Genomic DNA, 16394 nt, shown 5'->3' on the forward strand with positions numbered 1-16394 from the left:
ATATCTTTGGGTACAGGAGTGCTGGTCGAACAAAACCAGCCATCTGAAGAGTTGCCCCTGGGCTGTAGAAAAACACGACAGGCATTTCTCACAATTTTCTGATACTCTATGGACCAAATGATTCATTTGATCTAGAAATGATTAACAGAAAAATGAGCAATGATCTGCACATTAATCAGTAATAGTTTGTTGTAGCCCTACTGTGCAAAATCAGTTTTGAGGTGTGGCATTTTATACAGTGAACACCTTGTGAATCATACTCTTGTCAACCTTCACCTTTTTTTTTTTTTTTAGAAACTTACACAGTGAATGGGCCTTTCAGCCTGACTTGAGTCAAGTCTCAGCTCTGCAGTTCCATAAGAAGTTAAAAAGGAACTCGATTTTACACTTTATAATGTTTACAGGTCTCGGTGAGTACTAGGCTACCGCATATGTGAAAAGAGTTGTATAAAACCTTTTGTGGCTCCAGAGGGAGCTGCGCGAAATCTGATTATTTGCCTTAAGTGATGTCACTCGAGTCAGCGTTAGTTGGAGCCGTAGACTACAGACTTGAAAATGAAAAACATCTGGGAGTTTGGAGTGAGAAAGAAGAGAGTTCACCAGACCTCTGTAGCCTGCTCCTCATTTCTGCCTGAGGCTAGCAGCTCCAGGCTGCAATAACCGCTACCAGCATGACAAATCTCTGACAGACCTGTCGTCAGTGCAGTTGCACTGTGGGCAATGTGGCGGCAGGTTTTGGCAAGGAAAAAGAATATGTGAGAGAAACGGGATGACACATCTGACTCTGATGCAGTGATTATGACCCTTTAGTTTTCCAAAACTGTCCACTGTGACAATGTTATAGCTAATCTGTAGAGTACGATTTTGTTCGTTTCAAGTTAAAAGCACCATTTTTCTCTTTCACATTATCTTCTCTATCCTCTTTAGGTCACAGCACATTAAGGATTTGACTTTTTTTCCCTTTAACTCTGGTCAGAGGTTAATGTCCAATTAAGCTCGCTGGCAGATACAAACAGCCTTGAAACCACCTCAACCCACTGAACAAATATCCTGTGTTTCACATTCCCTAAAGAGCTGTCGCTGTAGCTGTGACGTTATAAAGGACATGCTTTGAACGCAAACACAAACATCATGGACCACATTGGTACTTAAGTGAAAGAAATGGAATTTGATTGGAAAACAAATGCACAGGAGCCCCTTTATCTTTTGGTGTCAAGTGGTGGATTAAGAGGAGGCAGAACTGCTGATAAATCTGCTACTGTGGCTCGGTCACAATTAATCAGCTGGTCCCCATTCCTCTCCATGTGTAGATTAAAACGGCAACAACACAGAATTTCAACAGCATGCTTGTCACTGACATTTCTATTTCTGTCAGCTGATAAATCTGTGTGCGACAGGGCACTTGCTTTTGTGTGCCACTGGTTCATTTATTATAGCTTTAAACATTTTCCAGAGTGCTGTGCTGTCACTGTGCTAATGTTTATGCATGTCCTCAACGTCAGAGGAGGGGAAAATATGTCTGAGGCAAATGTCTAGAGACCATCTGTGTTGCCATGGCTGAGTGTTTCACCTGTGCAGGCCGCTTTGTTTGGCAGCTCTGAGTTTTTGGTTCAGATTTAATGACAGAAAATGTCCTGCAGCTTAACAAGATTTTTTTTTTTTTTTTTTTTTTTGCCTCACATCTTACTTCTCGCTGTGTTTGCCACACTTCCCCTGCTCCCTTTCTCTCATAACAGATTTTTCTCTTTTTTATCACTGTTGTTCCACTTTTATTGCCTTGCTATTTTGCCAGACACACAAATACGTCTTACCTTGTTAGAGCAATAAAACTAGAAACAACATTTTTATTCATCTGTAGCTGTCTGTATCGGGACAGCAAATGCGGGGCAGAAATGTCTGGTTGCATTTCTTTAATCAGTGACATGATGAACGTCATTATAGAGAATTCAATCCTTATCATCTCTATTCTCATGCGTTAACAAGAGGCGGTCGCTGCAGAATGAAGAGAAGACGCTGAGCATCTGTTCATTATGTGGCAAGCAGTGAAGAGTCGCTGCTGCTTAGTCATGGCAACAGGCAGTCTTAATTTGTGCATGTGTGTGAGTCTGTGTGCTACCCTTTCATACTCGCCCACTGTGTGAAGATGAGAAGCAACACAGTCATAATGATGAAGGTTCACCTTAGCTGGTCTAGCTCAGTCTCAGTACACAATCAACACCCTATTCAAATGTAATAAGTTGAAACTTTCTGCTTTACATGAAGCCTCATGAGTGAGGACCAGGGGACAGAAGTGTGCTGATGTTCCAGTAGACAGCGATCAACAGACGCGTCGCAGATTGAGGATTTCTTTTCGACTTTCACTTTGATTTTGTCTAAAATCTGTGTATGCCGTGCTGTTTGCTGGAGCATGGGAGTGTGTTGGAACAAGCGCAGCAGCTGTTGACAGCCTGCGTAATTGTTTTTCACCGGTTCAGACTTTGCCCCTGCCATGAAATGAAAAAGCCCATAAAAGCCTTATGGATATGGCCTGCGCTGCTGCTGGGATGAGGGTGTGTTCACTGTTCATACACAGCAAGTGTAGAGATCAGGGAAGTTGGCAATGACATCATTCATTTGACCATACAAATCTATTCAAGTCAACCGTGTAATTTATAATGGACCTTTTATCGTGTATATATAGAAGGTTTTAAACACATGCATATAACCATAGATAGACAGAAACTATGCCCCAAAGGGTGCACACATAATTTTTTACTAAATTCATTTTTAGAGCCCTCACTGTGTCCCAAATTCAAACCAATACTATACAGAACTGGAAGTATAGGCACTGTTAACAAGCATTTGTTTGGCTGTATGTGTAGATTTGATGTTTGTCTGTAATGTATCATGTTTTAATGTTACTGCGACGCCAAGGACAGATTTCCATGATGGTGGACAATAAAGTTGTGTTGTATGCTATGTGCTAATGTTGACATTGCACTATATGGCAGGTAGCATTCAAGGAATTAATCATCATTTCAGCAGCTGTTGCAACAGCTAGAAATGATACAGGGCACATGCTGTCAATCAAACTGTGACTTCCAATTTCAATAGGAGAACTCAACAGCGAGCCCTTTTTGTACCACAGGAATTTCTGCCTTTTCTTTTGTTGCTTCTTGTTTTATGAGCTGTCATTGGAGCTGATGCACCTCTGCCAACAATTTCTCACTACTCTCCTGCTGAGCTGCTCCTTACTTGTGTTGTGCCTGGAACAAAAGTGTCCTTCGACACCACAATGAAGAATTAAACAATTGGCAATGAGTATACTTTACTTTGTCAGCATGCTGAGTTATTTTCCACCACTACACTGACAGTAATAGCGCTCTTCTTCACACTTGCAGTCCATTACATTTCAGTGGGAAATGCCATTACTTTTACTTTGTTAAATTTAAAACTGAAGTCATTAGTCACTTTTAAGAAAGGTATACAAAACACACTGTATGATCAGCTGTAAAATTGTAATGTAATGGAGTATTTGTGCATTGCTGTTTTCAATTCAAGTGTTGATAGAAGCAATTGGGCCATTGGAAAATATGAATTCATGAGCAATAAAATACACTGCTGCTCCAACCTTACTTGGTCTGGTATTTGACTGGCAGTGTATGGTGGCTAATGTCAGTAAACTTAAGGCGTGTACCAGACATTGTTGACTTCATGGCTTTCCATTGTGCTACTGTTCAATGTTTTTGCAGGTGTGTATATATTGTATGGACTTCCATTTTTTGATTGTTGTTTGTACTATTGATTATTTTCTGCAAGCCAAATTGCCTGTTGGACACATTGAAGGCGTGAAGCTTCACTCTCCCGTTGCATTAGCTCAGCTTCTTAGCGACATGCATCATCAGTAATTGTCATTTGTAGCTGCAGTGATGATTGCTTAGCACAAGTTACTCAGTCTCAATCAGGGATTCTGGATACTTGTTTCCTCACTGCACTGGTGTGCATGTGCCACACACTCAAAACACAGCTGTAGTGTTGTGTGTGCATGGAACAGTGAGCCAGTTTGCGGCTCTTATCTGACACACTTCTTGATGTTTGCCTTTGTGAGTGTGTGGACATGCCCACTCGAGCATGCAGCATTTGTCTGTGGCGTTGCCACCAAAAATTAGCCATTGTTCTGCACTGTACTAACTTAGCCTAATGAGATGTTGTTATAGATGTGAGCTAAAGCAAGCGAGGCTGGACTGGTGTGTGAATGTAGAGCTGATGTCAGCCCATTTCCTGTCAAACCTGACCTCACCCGGCAGCAGCTGCGGTGCTGTGTAAGAGGCCCGTGTGATACCAGGACAAATATGTTGAGGAGATGACCTCACATAAGTGTGTGTGTGCCTGTAACTTATTTAGCGAGCCATTTCATACAGTCCCTGCTAACTTCTACCATGGGAGGTGATTGACGGTAAAAATGATACATGCCTCATAGAGGGTGTGTATCTTAAATCTGACCTATCATGTTGGTGAGATAAAATGGAAGCAGGGGTCGTTTTGAGCAGATTGAACCGGTTGCTGCGTCTTGACATTAACTCGCACTCCTTGATGCCTTGCTGTACCCACGCTCCCATCGGCTCAGCTTATCTCTGTCCTTGAGTGCTGAGTCTCCTGGCTGCTCCAGCCAAACGTCTTCATTGATGTGTTCTAAATAAAACACTTAGATGTCGCTCCGCACGTGACTCTCAAAAGATTTATGTGACATTTATGACATTTACTTTCAGAAAAGGATATAGGGCCAGGGAGTTTTCTGGCAGCAGAGGCAGCTCTGCCCATTTGTGTAATGATATGGGATGAATTCCAGTTATTGGAAAGCTGTATAAAAATCTGAGCGCTTCTCTCTCCCTGTCGGTAAAATTATGACAGAAGCGACAGCTCTGCTGTAGCCTTTTTAGTTCGGAAATCTGTCACAGATGGCTGTCTTCTTGCGTGTGGCCAAGGAAGTAATGTGATTGTGACAATTGTGTCTCTTTTGCCAACAGATTGAACATGCTGCAGGTTGTATGAGTGACAGATATGGGGTCAGCGAGATCGTATTTGCAGACTTTCACTGCGGTGGTTTTTTGCCTGTTTTGTAAGTATCTCCACCACTTGATAAGAAAGATATTTTGCATCCCTCTGTCCTCACAGCTAATATTTTCCATGATATATGCACAGGTATTAATCATTTTATCACATATGATCGCAAACTAACCTCCAGTTATTTGTCATTTTGCTTCTCACAAACCCAACAGTGACCACTGAAGGTCTGAGGCCGGAGGTGCGTGGAAAGGTTGGAGGTGTGGTGGAGTTGGAGTGTAGCTTTCCTGCGTCAGACCCAGCTGCTGTGTCCCTGCATGTGGTGGAATGGGTTCGACAGGGACTTGACATCCCTGTGCTGATCAAATTTGGATCCCATGCACCTCGCGTCCATCCACAATACGAGGGTGAGCTTCTATGGAAATGACCATAACTGTGTATTTCTAAACTGTGCTTTGTTTTATATGATAATGATGATGATGATGATGATGATGATGATTATAACTTTTTTACTTAGCTTGCTGTTAGTGTTCATGTGATTGGCATGGCCAATATTATCAGCAAATTTTAGCTTATCATTGATATATCTGAATCTGCATATATGTTGGCTGGTAAGTATCAAAGAGGAACTTAAGGTGCCGCTTGAAATGGCCTAGAATGATGATCATTATGAGATGCTGCGGGATCTGAGTGAATGTAACCAGTATCTGGCTCTCAGTATCAGTCACCTTGATGGCCTTTCAAACCAGCCTTAGTAGGAGCTGCTTTTAAAGGCGCTGAAACTCTCACATTGCATCATCATCTATTGTTCACTTTCTGCCCACAGCTCTGAGAACAAAGAGAGTCTGTGGGGAAAAAGATCCTCAATGGACCAGGAATACCTGTATGTAGCTCCTGTTATCCTTTAAAGTCACAAACAATGGGACCAGTGTGGACAAAAGGAAAGCATGTCTGGGTGGCTCAGATCTTCCTTTTGTCCTTTTGAGTCATTTTCTTTTCCACAGAGCAGCCTGAAGAGAATTTCAACCTACTGACCTTTCCAAAGACTATTTTACATTTTTGTAGAAGCGCCACGTGTAGTTTTGACTAAAATGCCGTTTTAGAAAGAAACTTGCCGAGCAGGCCGATGATACCACTTCAAAGAGTGAAATTAATTCTTACTGTTTAACATTCAGGTGGGTGCAGAGAGCAGACAACTTACTAGCAGTGGTCATTTATTTTCAGCAACTTGACTTCTGAAGATAGTAGACATCATTTCATATAACAATGAAACAATTGCAGATGTAACCTCTTAAACCGTACTACACTAATGAAGCAGTCATTACAAACACAGCCTGTGCAGTGAAACATCGTTCCAAAGACAGCAAATATGTCTGGAGAAATGTGGAAGAAATGATGCACAAGACATGCCATCTATTGGATGGAGTTTCAGATATTTAGTGTAAACATATAGCTGCAATCAAGGCCTGGAACAAGCTGATATAATGTGTGATACTCTCTGCCTGTGTGGAATGAGTGGATTTCCCCAATTTTAAAGATATATAAGGTGAAATGAATCTCATCTCATCTCAATTAGCATTTAGCAGCTTTTTCAAATCACATGGTGTGACAAATATGTAGTTTCATTTCCTAAAGCATCTTGGCCCTGTAGTTTTTAGCACATGTTACTCTAACAGACGTCAACTGTGCATTTGTTGGGGATTATTTTTAGCTGTGGATTAATACACATTTGGTGCTCTACTGAGTATTTACACCAGAATGATGTGTGTGGGACTGCCTCAAAATAAAGCACAGTGCCCATGTTCATCGTAATGGAGGAACATGTCATCCTGTTTAACAGTGTGGCTCATTAGCTTATATTTAATTGTTCTTCTTAAAGGAGATCAGGCTTTGGCTAAACAGAAAGTACTTGTTGGTAGAATCATTTTATTGTTGGTTTGGGATTTGTTGACGATAAGAAAAATATAGAATATTGCCAACCTTATGCTTTAGGCCACTATGTTAGTACAATCAAGAGAAGTCTTTGGTATTACACAGTCATTGGTTTTACTGACACATAGTAAAGAGTAATCATTCGATTTAGGTGTGTGTTTGTCAAAGGATCAGAACCTGCATTCAGCTGAGCCAAAGGCTTTCTCATTTGAGTTGAATGGCACTCTCTCACCCAACCCTAGCAGGAAATACGATACAGACATTTACATAGCAATAAAGTCAGGGTGAACCTTGGCTGATGAATTATCGTAAGTGGAAGCAGGGTAGACTTTAATTCGGGCCCGGGCTCATAAAAAACAGTAGCCTTTTGTCGCTGACTCTGAAGACGATCCTTCAACGTACAGTGATGTCACACTTCATTACACTGGATGCTAGCTTCAGAAGAAGCAGAGCAAACCCCAAAGTTTTCCTACCCTTTGGCCCATGAATCTTGCCCACTCTACCATAAAGCATCCTGCACTGAAAAGCACCTGCTTTAAAGGGCAGGTATGCTAATCACATGGCTCTCCAGCGACAAACAAAAAGCTGCTGTTTTTAACGGACACAAAAGCTTTGAAAAAGGTGCTTTGTCCAATCTGATGCTGAGTTTCAGGCTTTCTCACAGGTACTGGCTGGTGTGAGAATAACAGATGCAGCATGGGAAACGCTTTAGAGGTGGAAGACCGGTGTGGATTTCACCTCCTCAGGCCGTGAATGTTCTCTGGTGTCTCAACTGCTTGGCTTCAGGACCTGGAATCCAACTGTTGTTTAGCTGTTGTGATTCTTATGGTTAACCCAAGTAATACACTATGCAGACGCTCAATTTCTTACACCATTCCTCCCCCTTCACCTCCTTGCGAGGATCAAATTTGAACTTTTCTGATTGCGGGTCACCTCGTTCATCAATATTCTTTGTGCTTGACCGTGTGTGTAGCTCCACAAAGTGTGAGATACATTAAATTTCCTTCAGATTGCTCCCTGGAGAGTGTTAAGAGCTAAAAGGGTTTAAATGTATTTGTTATAATAGAGCAATAAAGATCAAAGTATTAGTGTCTGCTCTGTGAAGAGGACAGAAAGTCCCTCAGCACCCATGCAGCTGCTGACTCTATGAAAATACAGCTGTATAAATACGCTGTTCACAAGCTCTTCCCATGTAAATCCCATCATAATCAGCAGGAGCAGACTGTGTGCAGGCATAACACTTTACACACAGCTAACATGGCTAATAAGCTTCCTTTCCTGCATGGACAAACATGAGAGTTTGCACTGGGATTACTCGTGTTCGTTACAGCAGCGAGTAGCTCTGCTCCTGAGAGCGAGAAAGCTCTCAATTCAAATTTCAAAACGGTCACAAAGCGGAGCTTAATAGATCAACTAGTAGCGTGGAGTGAAACCTTATCTGCTTCTTTCTCCAACCGAAACCTGAATGGCTGTGTGCGGCTTTGCCAAAGGCTGACGACATCTCTCAGAGACGATGTGGGCTTCCTGCCCATGAACATCACATTCTCTGGGGCATAAACGTCCATGTCGCGCAAAATGGTATTGAATTTAAATAATTTTTCATACAGAGCCCTGTCCAACCAAACAAGACAGTTTCCCGATGATTCTCCAAAAGGCTTTTTTTTTATAATTTAAAAACTTCATTTCTAAAATGTTACATATCCATTTTGAAGAAAGAAAATCAATATCTCTGGGGCATCCTTCACTCTGAATAAAACAGAGGGAGAGAGAGAAAAACACTATCCGTGGCCTTTAAAGTGTTCCTTTTGTTAGTAACTGGCCTGCTTTGTCATGAGCCTCATAAAACTAAGACTTTGTTTGGGATGTGTTATTGTGAAGTTCACTTGCGTCATAGTTCAAAGCATGATCAGGATTCTCAGTGCTTTGCCAAAGTGGACAATAAAACAACAAATAAAAGCAACTGCAGCAGCAACATTAGAATTGAAGATAGAACAAAGTTAAGGATCAAATATAACATTTTTGCTGAAATTATTTAAAAGCCATTTGCTTAAGAATGTGTTTTAAGACGTGTTTATCCATGACTTTGCAAGGAATGTCACTTCAAAATGTTTTTTGATCCAACTGAACTTTTTAGTTTATATTTCAGCGGAATTCAAATCATTTCTTATTTCTCCTTTGAAAGAAGTTCTACTTTCAGACCAGCAGAGTCTTCTCCCTTTTCATTTGTAAAGCGTTGCATTTCATGACGCCACTGAATGGTTTAGTGTTTCTCTGTCACCTGAGAGCATACTGAAGGACAAAGCCTTTTCAGGGACTTCAGATGGAAACAGTTTGGCAAAGAGCTAGTAAATAAATGCATTAGGCAGTGGTGTGTGTGAGTGTGGCGTGTCGATGTTGGTGTGTGTGTGCGCATGAAATGAACTGATAGGGGAGCGAGTTTAGCTCAGGCCAGTCAAAAAGCTGCTCCTTGGCTCATTTAATGGATGCAGCGAGCAGAGAAGGGGCTGAGCAGGCCAGGGAACATGTGGAGGAGTGAGTGTTGTTGGTGGGGGAAGGGCCTCTACCTGTTGGGAGGATCATTTTCAGTCCCTGCTGTAGCTCTTATTTGGTTACCTGCATCATGATCTGTTTAGTCTCCGTGTCAGCACCTGTTGTTTCTCATTCACATTATTTTGAAGCAAATTGCTTCCAGCACGTCAGTAAAGACGCCTCATGACTGGATATTGGAGAAAAGCAAGCACAGGGAAGTTTAGTTTTTTAATTATTTGGATCCCCTTAAACTCCCACTGCAATAACAACTGGTCTCACTGGGGTCCCCAGAGCACTTTTATTAAATACAAACACACTGCTTGGCCAAAAGTTTGTGGACACTGAACTTGTGCACCTGTATGTGATTGCTGGACACCTCATTCCAAGAGCTGCAGGGATTTGCTCCCGTTCAGCGACAAGAGAATTAGACTCACACTCACAGTCTGCATCCCAATTCACCCTAAAGGTGCTGGACAGGGTTGAGGTCAGAGCTCTGTGCAGGTTAGTCAAGTTCCTCTGCACCAAACAGGGAAAACCATTCCCCTTTATGGACCAAGCTTTGTGCACAGGATTACTGTCATATTGAAACAGGACAGGGTCAGTTGGAAAAATACTGTTAGGACAGATATGTGAGATATATACTTCTTACTTTTTAAAGTGTTAAAAGCCATTTCTATGTGGCTTCTATGATAAAGAATTCTATTTATTTCAGACGTAGCTATTTTCTTCAGTTTTCTTGGTTTGGATTGAAAGAAGAAAATTCTTCATTTGTTTGCCCACTGAAACTTGTGTTGTTGAGAGACCAAGACTCTGCACTTCCCCTCTCTGTTTCTTTCTTTCCCTGCTCTCCCTCTCATCCGGCCTCGCCCTTAGTTTACTTCGATTTCAAATCTCTTGCAATCAGGCCTTTTCAAATGGCAGCGGGAGCGGCGTGACGGCATGCTGTTGCTTCACCTCCACCCTTCCCCTTCCCTTTTATCTGATGGCTCCCAGTCACGTTCCCGACACATCCCTGCCTCAGCACATCTCTTCCTCTAAGGTTTTATAGTGACCTATATCACACCGAGCCAGTAAACATGAGAGAGGGAAAAAAAACTGCCAGGGGTCAAAGGGTAGGATTTTGAAATGCACTAATCCCCCGAGTGTATGCTGATGTGTATTTTGCTCTACTTTAACCCTCCCTCCTCTCTTTTCCCCTGTGGATTTAGTCCCCTTTGGCAGCTTGGAAAAGTAAATAAGGCGTGTTATCGCTGCCAACATACCTAACTCCAACTTCCTGGTTCTTTCTGACTGTCAGGGCTGTCCCTCCCTGCCACAGTCCCCAGAAATCAGAGCCTCTGTTAATAATTACTATCACAACACAGTAGTCCCAGTGGCACTGAGGCTTTCACGCTGCAGTGTGTTTGGTGTTAACATGTTTTTCTCTCTGAGATGGTCGAGAGTGCATTCTCATAATGCTTTCATTGACAGTTTCTCCTCAGACATGCTGTTGCTTGCTGTTAGGCCGCTGGACAATTATGTGTCTGGTAAATTTTGAGAACTAGATAGACTGCGGCCCAAGGGAGACGTCACCTGGCAACCGGGAGATCACATTTCCAAGTTTGCTTGCGCATGTGGTAGCTGCTGTTTGTGTGTGTTTGTGCATGTGTGCGCGGCTGTTTCGGGCTACGTTTGAGGACAGTGTTCTTTTTCACGCAACAAAGCTTCACACTCCAACAGTTGCACACAGCTCAGACCTGAGAAATGACAGGTGAAATCAGCATCATGCGCAGTTGGCCTGTCTCATGCCCCTCACGCCTGCCCTCTCACCTTTTAAACTGCACTCTGTTTCTGCAGGCCGGGTGTCTCTGGTACGAATGACCGCCCTGAGGCTGGATGGCCTGCAGCTGGATGACCAGGGCTCATATGAGTGTCGAATCCTCTTACTGGAGCCCACAGATGAGCAGCAAAACGGCACCTGGACTCTGCTTTCTGTAACCGGTGAGGTTTATGGAAATCTGTGTGTGTTTTATTTTTCATTTTTTTTGCTTTCATTCCTGTATTGCTGACAGTGGGTTATATTTAGCTTTGCAAGGCAAAATCAGTGATCCAAATGTAAAATATAAACAAATAACATTTGGTCCTGATATATAAGATGTATAAGATGGTCCTCGCCTGGCTTGCCAGTCAAAACACCAAGAATGGATAACTGACTGGATTTTATTTAAACAAAGTTCTTGTATGGCTGCTTGTGCTCAGACAACATTTAATGGGAGTTTTGCCTCATTTGTTAAAACCGGCTTGCAGAAAACTAATGTTTGTTTTCATGAAGTTGCACATGCCAATGCACTCTGTGTGTTTTTAGGGCAAAATAATTTGGCTTGATTCAAAAACTTGAATTCTCTTCTCATTTTGAATGAAGCAAATAGAAATTATAAGCTATTGTGCATAATTTTCCATTTTTCAAAAGAGGACAATAATCTTTTCTATGCATATTGTGGAAACAGTGTCTAAGCGTCAAGCTTGTGGGCGGGTGTTTCCCATGGCAGTATATGACATTTTAGGGCCGGTGTTGCTAGGAGACACACTGTCAGCTCCCATGATGCTCTGCTGACTGAATTGTTTCATAATGCTGCAGCCTTCGAAATGATTTAAAATATCTGTTTATTTACAACATTCAACATTTGGGAGGACCCATTGTGCTTGTTTGTATTTCATTAGTCGAACCTACTTACTCTAGCCTGCTAGCATTAGTGTAGATTCCCACTTACAAAGTTCATTTCATTCATGTTATTTGAACACTTGCCCTTCCGGTTTAGAGAATGTGATGCGGAGCTACATAGGCTGCTCTACATGCTAGAAGAATCCACTTACAGTATGTGGAGTCAGTCTGAAGAAGAAATTACACCAAAAAACAAAGCAAAAACCCGAATGTAAGGGGGGTTGTTAGCGTGGGAAAATACATAAAACTTACATTTATTCTGTGATCTCTGATTTTTTAGCAAAATTCATTTTAATTTCAGTTCAGTATTAAAGTTGCAGGTTAGCACTTTGTTGTTTGTCTGACTGTGGAGAAGAGGCCGCTGTTTGGCCAGTTTCCTCTTTTTGAATGCAGGTTTCTCTGCAGGAGCTGCTCTCTCCACTGCAGAAGCACATTTTGTAGATTTCAGTTTCAATGACATGATTTCAGAGACTGTCCATATCTGGGCCAAATAATGTAATGACTCTCAATAGATTTGAATGCTCTGTTTTTCAGCCTCATTTAGCGTTTAAGTCTAACTGAATGGGCTCATTCTGGAGGTAGAAAGGCACTACTAATAAATAGGTCTTGGTGATCTGACGAGCTTGCAGTCAACACTGCACTTCCTTGGGTCCTCAGCAATGCACCTGCCAAGTGTGAAGTCGATCGGATGAATTATTTCATTTAAAACAATTCAAAAACCTCATTTTAAAACCTTTCTAGAGTCTTCAGGTAATCTGGATAACTTTTGACTTTCTTCATGCAGGATTGGGAAAGAATCCTCTCTGACTACTGTTGTCGTCATACTTATTGATGGGTTTAAATAATAAATCTAAATATGAAATATGCATCATTATTTTTGTGCTTTGAAGTTTATCTGTATTTGAGAAAACCTTTGCTATGACTCTATGCACAGGCCCACAGAACAAAGCATCAGCGCGCGCTGCAGATCAAAGCGAGGTGAGCCAGTTTCACCGAGTTGGTCTTAGTGAGCGTCAGGTTAAAGATGAGAATTACAATAGATTATGACTGTGTACTGGAGGCCTTGGATGTAACTTCACTGACATGCCCTGCAGATACACTCTTCACATCTCATTGTTTGCACTCTGCCTCAACATTTGAGACTGTCAGTGGCCTTCACAGGCAGGAAATGCACAGCTGAAAGAACCTGGTGTTTGTGTGTGACTGAATCTCTTTACATGTAAAAGCCTATTTTTGGGGATCAGGAGTAAGTACTTGGCAGGGGTTTGGTAATTATAGATCAGAGTTTTACCAGGTCTCTCCTGTGTACAGACACGGCAACAAACGTCTCAACCTGTAACTCAGATAAGAAAAGTGAAACCAGTCCTATTCTTTGAAAAAGAAAAATACTGAAGGAAAAACTCAAAAAATGTTTATATAAAGGTAAAATAAGGGTATGAGAGCTGAGAAATTGTAATAAGCTCTTGAAGTTGCAAGTGGTTTGTTTATGTTTGGAGTGCTTGCAGAAAAGCAAGTGTCCTCTGTTCACTGATCAGATCTGAGAGTTAAAGTGGCAGCAAAACGTTCACGTCGCAGATCTAAAAGGCAGCATAACTGACATTTTTACTTCAGTAAAAGTGAAATAATAATGTAACTTGATGTCAGTAAACTGCATGCAGGCTGCGGCTGTTTAAGGAACAAGGCCGAGCTGCTGTCATGCTGTATATAAAATGATAAAAAAGGGACACGGGAGACCAAAGATTTACTGTCTGCTAGTCCAGCTTTTCTCTTTTCTCTTTTTTTTCCTTGTTGCTGCTGCTCGGAAGACTGTAAAATTTTCTTTAGATTCCTCTTGTGCTGCAGACAGTGAAGTTTCCTCAGAGTTTCACTCACAAAATGGGGTGAATCTACTTGAAGAGCTTAAACAGTGGGTCCTTTCCTTATTGTAGACAAATGCATACATTTACTTAAATCTTCACCCTAATCTTTTATTCCATAGCCCCACCCACCTTCACTGAAGCCCCGCCTCCTGTGGTGGAGGCTCTGGTAGGAAGTCATCTCTCTCTTGTATGTGTTGCCAATGGCAACCCTACTCCAACCATCACCTGGATAAAAGATGGCAGTGTGATCCAAGAAATAAATCATCAGGTATCTATCTATCTATCTATCTATCTATCTATCTATCTATCTATCTATCTATCTATCTATCTACTACGTCTGTTTAATGTATTAAAATTCATTAAAACCTGAAATTGAATATTTAATTAGCTAGCTACTTTTTAGGGTGTTATACAGGTAATTTATTAGCTACAGTAAAAGTACCTGTACAACATACTAAAAATACTCTATTGCAAGTAAAATTTCTGCAATATAAATCTTGAAAGAGTCCAGAAGTAGTTACTGCAAACTGTGCTTAAGGTTTCAATGCTTGTTAAGCACAATTATCATATATAACATTATTAGATGGTTAATACTAATGTACGGCGTCAGCGCATAAGCAGCATTTTGCTGTTGCAGCGGGTCGAGGTGGAGCTAAGTTGAACTATTTTGTATGCACATAAGTAGTGTCATCCAGTGATTCCCAACCTCAAGGTCAGACCACCTCCAAAGGGTCACTGAGGGGTCTTGAGATTATTAATGGGGTAGGAAAGAAGTACAAAATTCTGTATTTATTTTTTGGATTTTGCAGAATTAGATGATTGTTATTCAATAATAATTGAACAGTCATTTAAATGAAAGCATTTAAAAGTTTAGCCTGGAAATATCCGGAAGTGCTACAATGACAGCTCAGAGAAATCAAGCCAAAGACGTGGGAAAACACTGGTTTAATCTTTAACATTAAACATTTAAAACCTTCATCTGCAAAGGTCAAATAAATGTAATGGAGCAAAATGAAATGTATAGTTATACTCAAGTACTCAGTACTTCAAAACTGTACTTAAATACAGTTCATGAGTCGATACTTAGTTACACTCCACATCCATCATCTGTCTATCATATATCCTTTGGTTGTATCTGTCGTCATCTACTATATCCATTTATCCACCTACAGTCTGTCTGTCTGTATATCAATTACATGTATCTATATATTCTATTTGCATCCATCCATATCTCACTTTATCTGCCATACCATATTTACCAGGAAGGAGCCTTATCTCTGCGAGCAGTGAGCATGCAGTCAGCAGGACAGTACACCTGCCACGCCTCCAACTCTGAGGGAAACGTGACTCGCGTGACGAAAGTGAAGATCAAAGGTCAGTTGATTCCTGACGGCCTGTCCGTCTGTCTGTCGGTCTATCTGCCTGCCAGTTCCTTCAGTCTCTGTGATGTCTGTGTGCCTGACTGGCTGGGAGCCACCGTAATTTACATTTCTGTTTCTCCCTCTTGCATCATTTGACAGAGTGGTAGCAGAAAGTCAAACTGAATTCAGCTCCTATTCAGTCCCTGTGAAGATAACATTGATATCATGATATAAGACAAGATATCATCTGGGATTTGGGGGGGCGTTGCTTTATCGTGATAAAACTCATGTGTTTTGCTCTATTTAAAGGAGATGTGACTCTTTTCTGAACTTGTTAGGCTGCTGTAGCTGAGTCAAATGAGAGTACCTCTATTTGGCCATCAAATTCACATTATTAATGTCTTTTGTTCCCTAAAAAATAATGATTGATTGAATGTTTTCAGTATTTCCAGGCTATAATACACCCTGATTCACAGACGCTTTCCGGTTGCAGATTTTTACAGTCCACTTTAAGGACAAATACATGTAGAATATGCGGATATGTCACTGTGTATCATTGGATTACACCGACACAGCACTGCATAATACATTGTGGAATTTATATCTGACTTCTTCCTGTACTCCTACTCCTACTCCTACTGCTGATTTTCTCCGGAGAACCAGGGCTCGTCTGAAGCGTGCTGCATGGGGAAATATTTTGTTTTGGCATGATGTCTCACTGAGGTTTCTCTTCATTTTGGAATCTCACAGTCGCAGTGGCCACATTTGGAATAATAATCATCACGAGCCTAATACTGTTCGGTCTAAGCCACGTTATCTGAGCTTTGGCTGTGTTTTTCGGCAACTCTGCCACATGGATGGATTACAGTTGACTAATGGCTGATCTGGATGAAGTCAGTCTGAAACCCCTCAGTCACCTCTAAACTGTCATTCATGCATGTATACACCTGATCAGCAATGGCAGAGAGC

General features: G+C 41.4%; 1 protein-coding gene across 1 annotated transcript in view; it reads left to right on the forward strand.

Annotated features, from left to right (window-relative positions):
- Positions 1-4418: 4418 nt before the first annotated feature.
- The window catches only part of igsf9a (immunoglobulin superfamily, member 9a), a 34605-nt gene continuing 22629 nt past the window's right edge, over positions 4419-16394 (forward strand). The window contains exons 1-6 of the mRNA XM_076758719.1: positions 4419-4425; positions 5259-5450; positions 11341-11484; positions 14184-14332; positions 14603-14614; positions 15327-15438. Of these exons, the coding sequence (XP_076614834.1) occupies positions 4419-4425; positions 5259-5450; positions 11341-11484; positions 14184-14332; positions 14603-14614; positions 15327-15438 (616 nt within the window). The remainder of the gene's footprint in view (positions 4426-5258; positions 5451-11340; positions 11485-14183; positions 14333-14602; positions 14615-15326; positions 15439-16394) is intronic.

The sequence above is a fragment of the Chaetodon auriga genome, chromosome 19 (assembly GCF_051107435.1).
Source record: "Chaetodon auriga isolate fChaAug3 chromosome 19, fChaAug3.hap1, whole genome shotgun sequence".
Classification (NCBI taxonomy): domain Eukaryota; kingdom Metazoa; phylum Chordata; class Actinopteri; order Chaetodontiformes; family Chaetodontidae; genus Chaetodon; species Chaetodon auriga.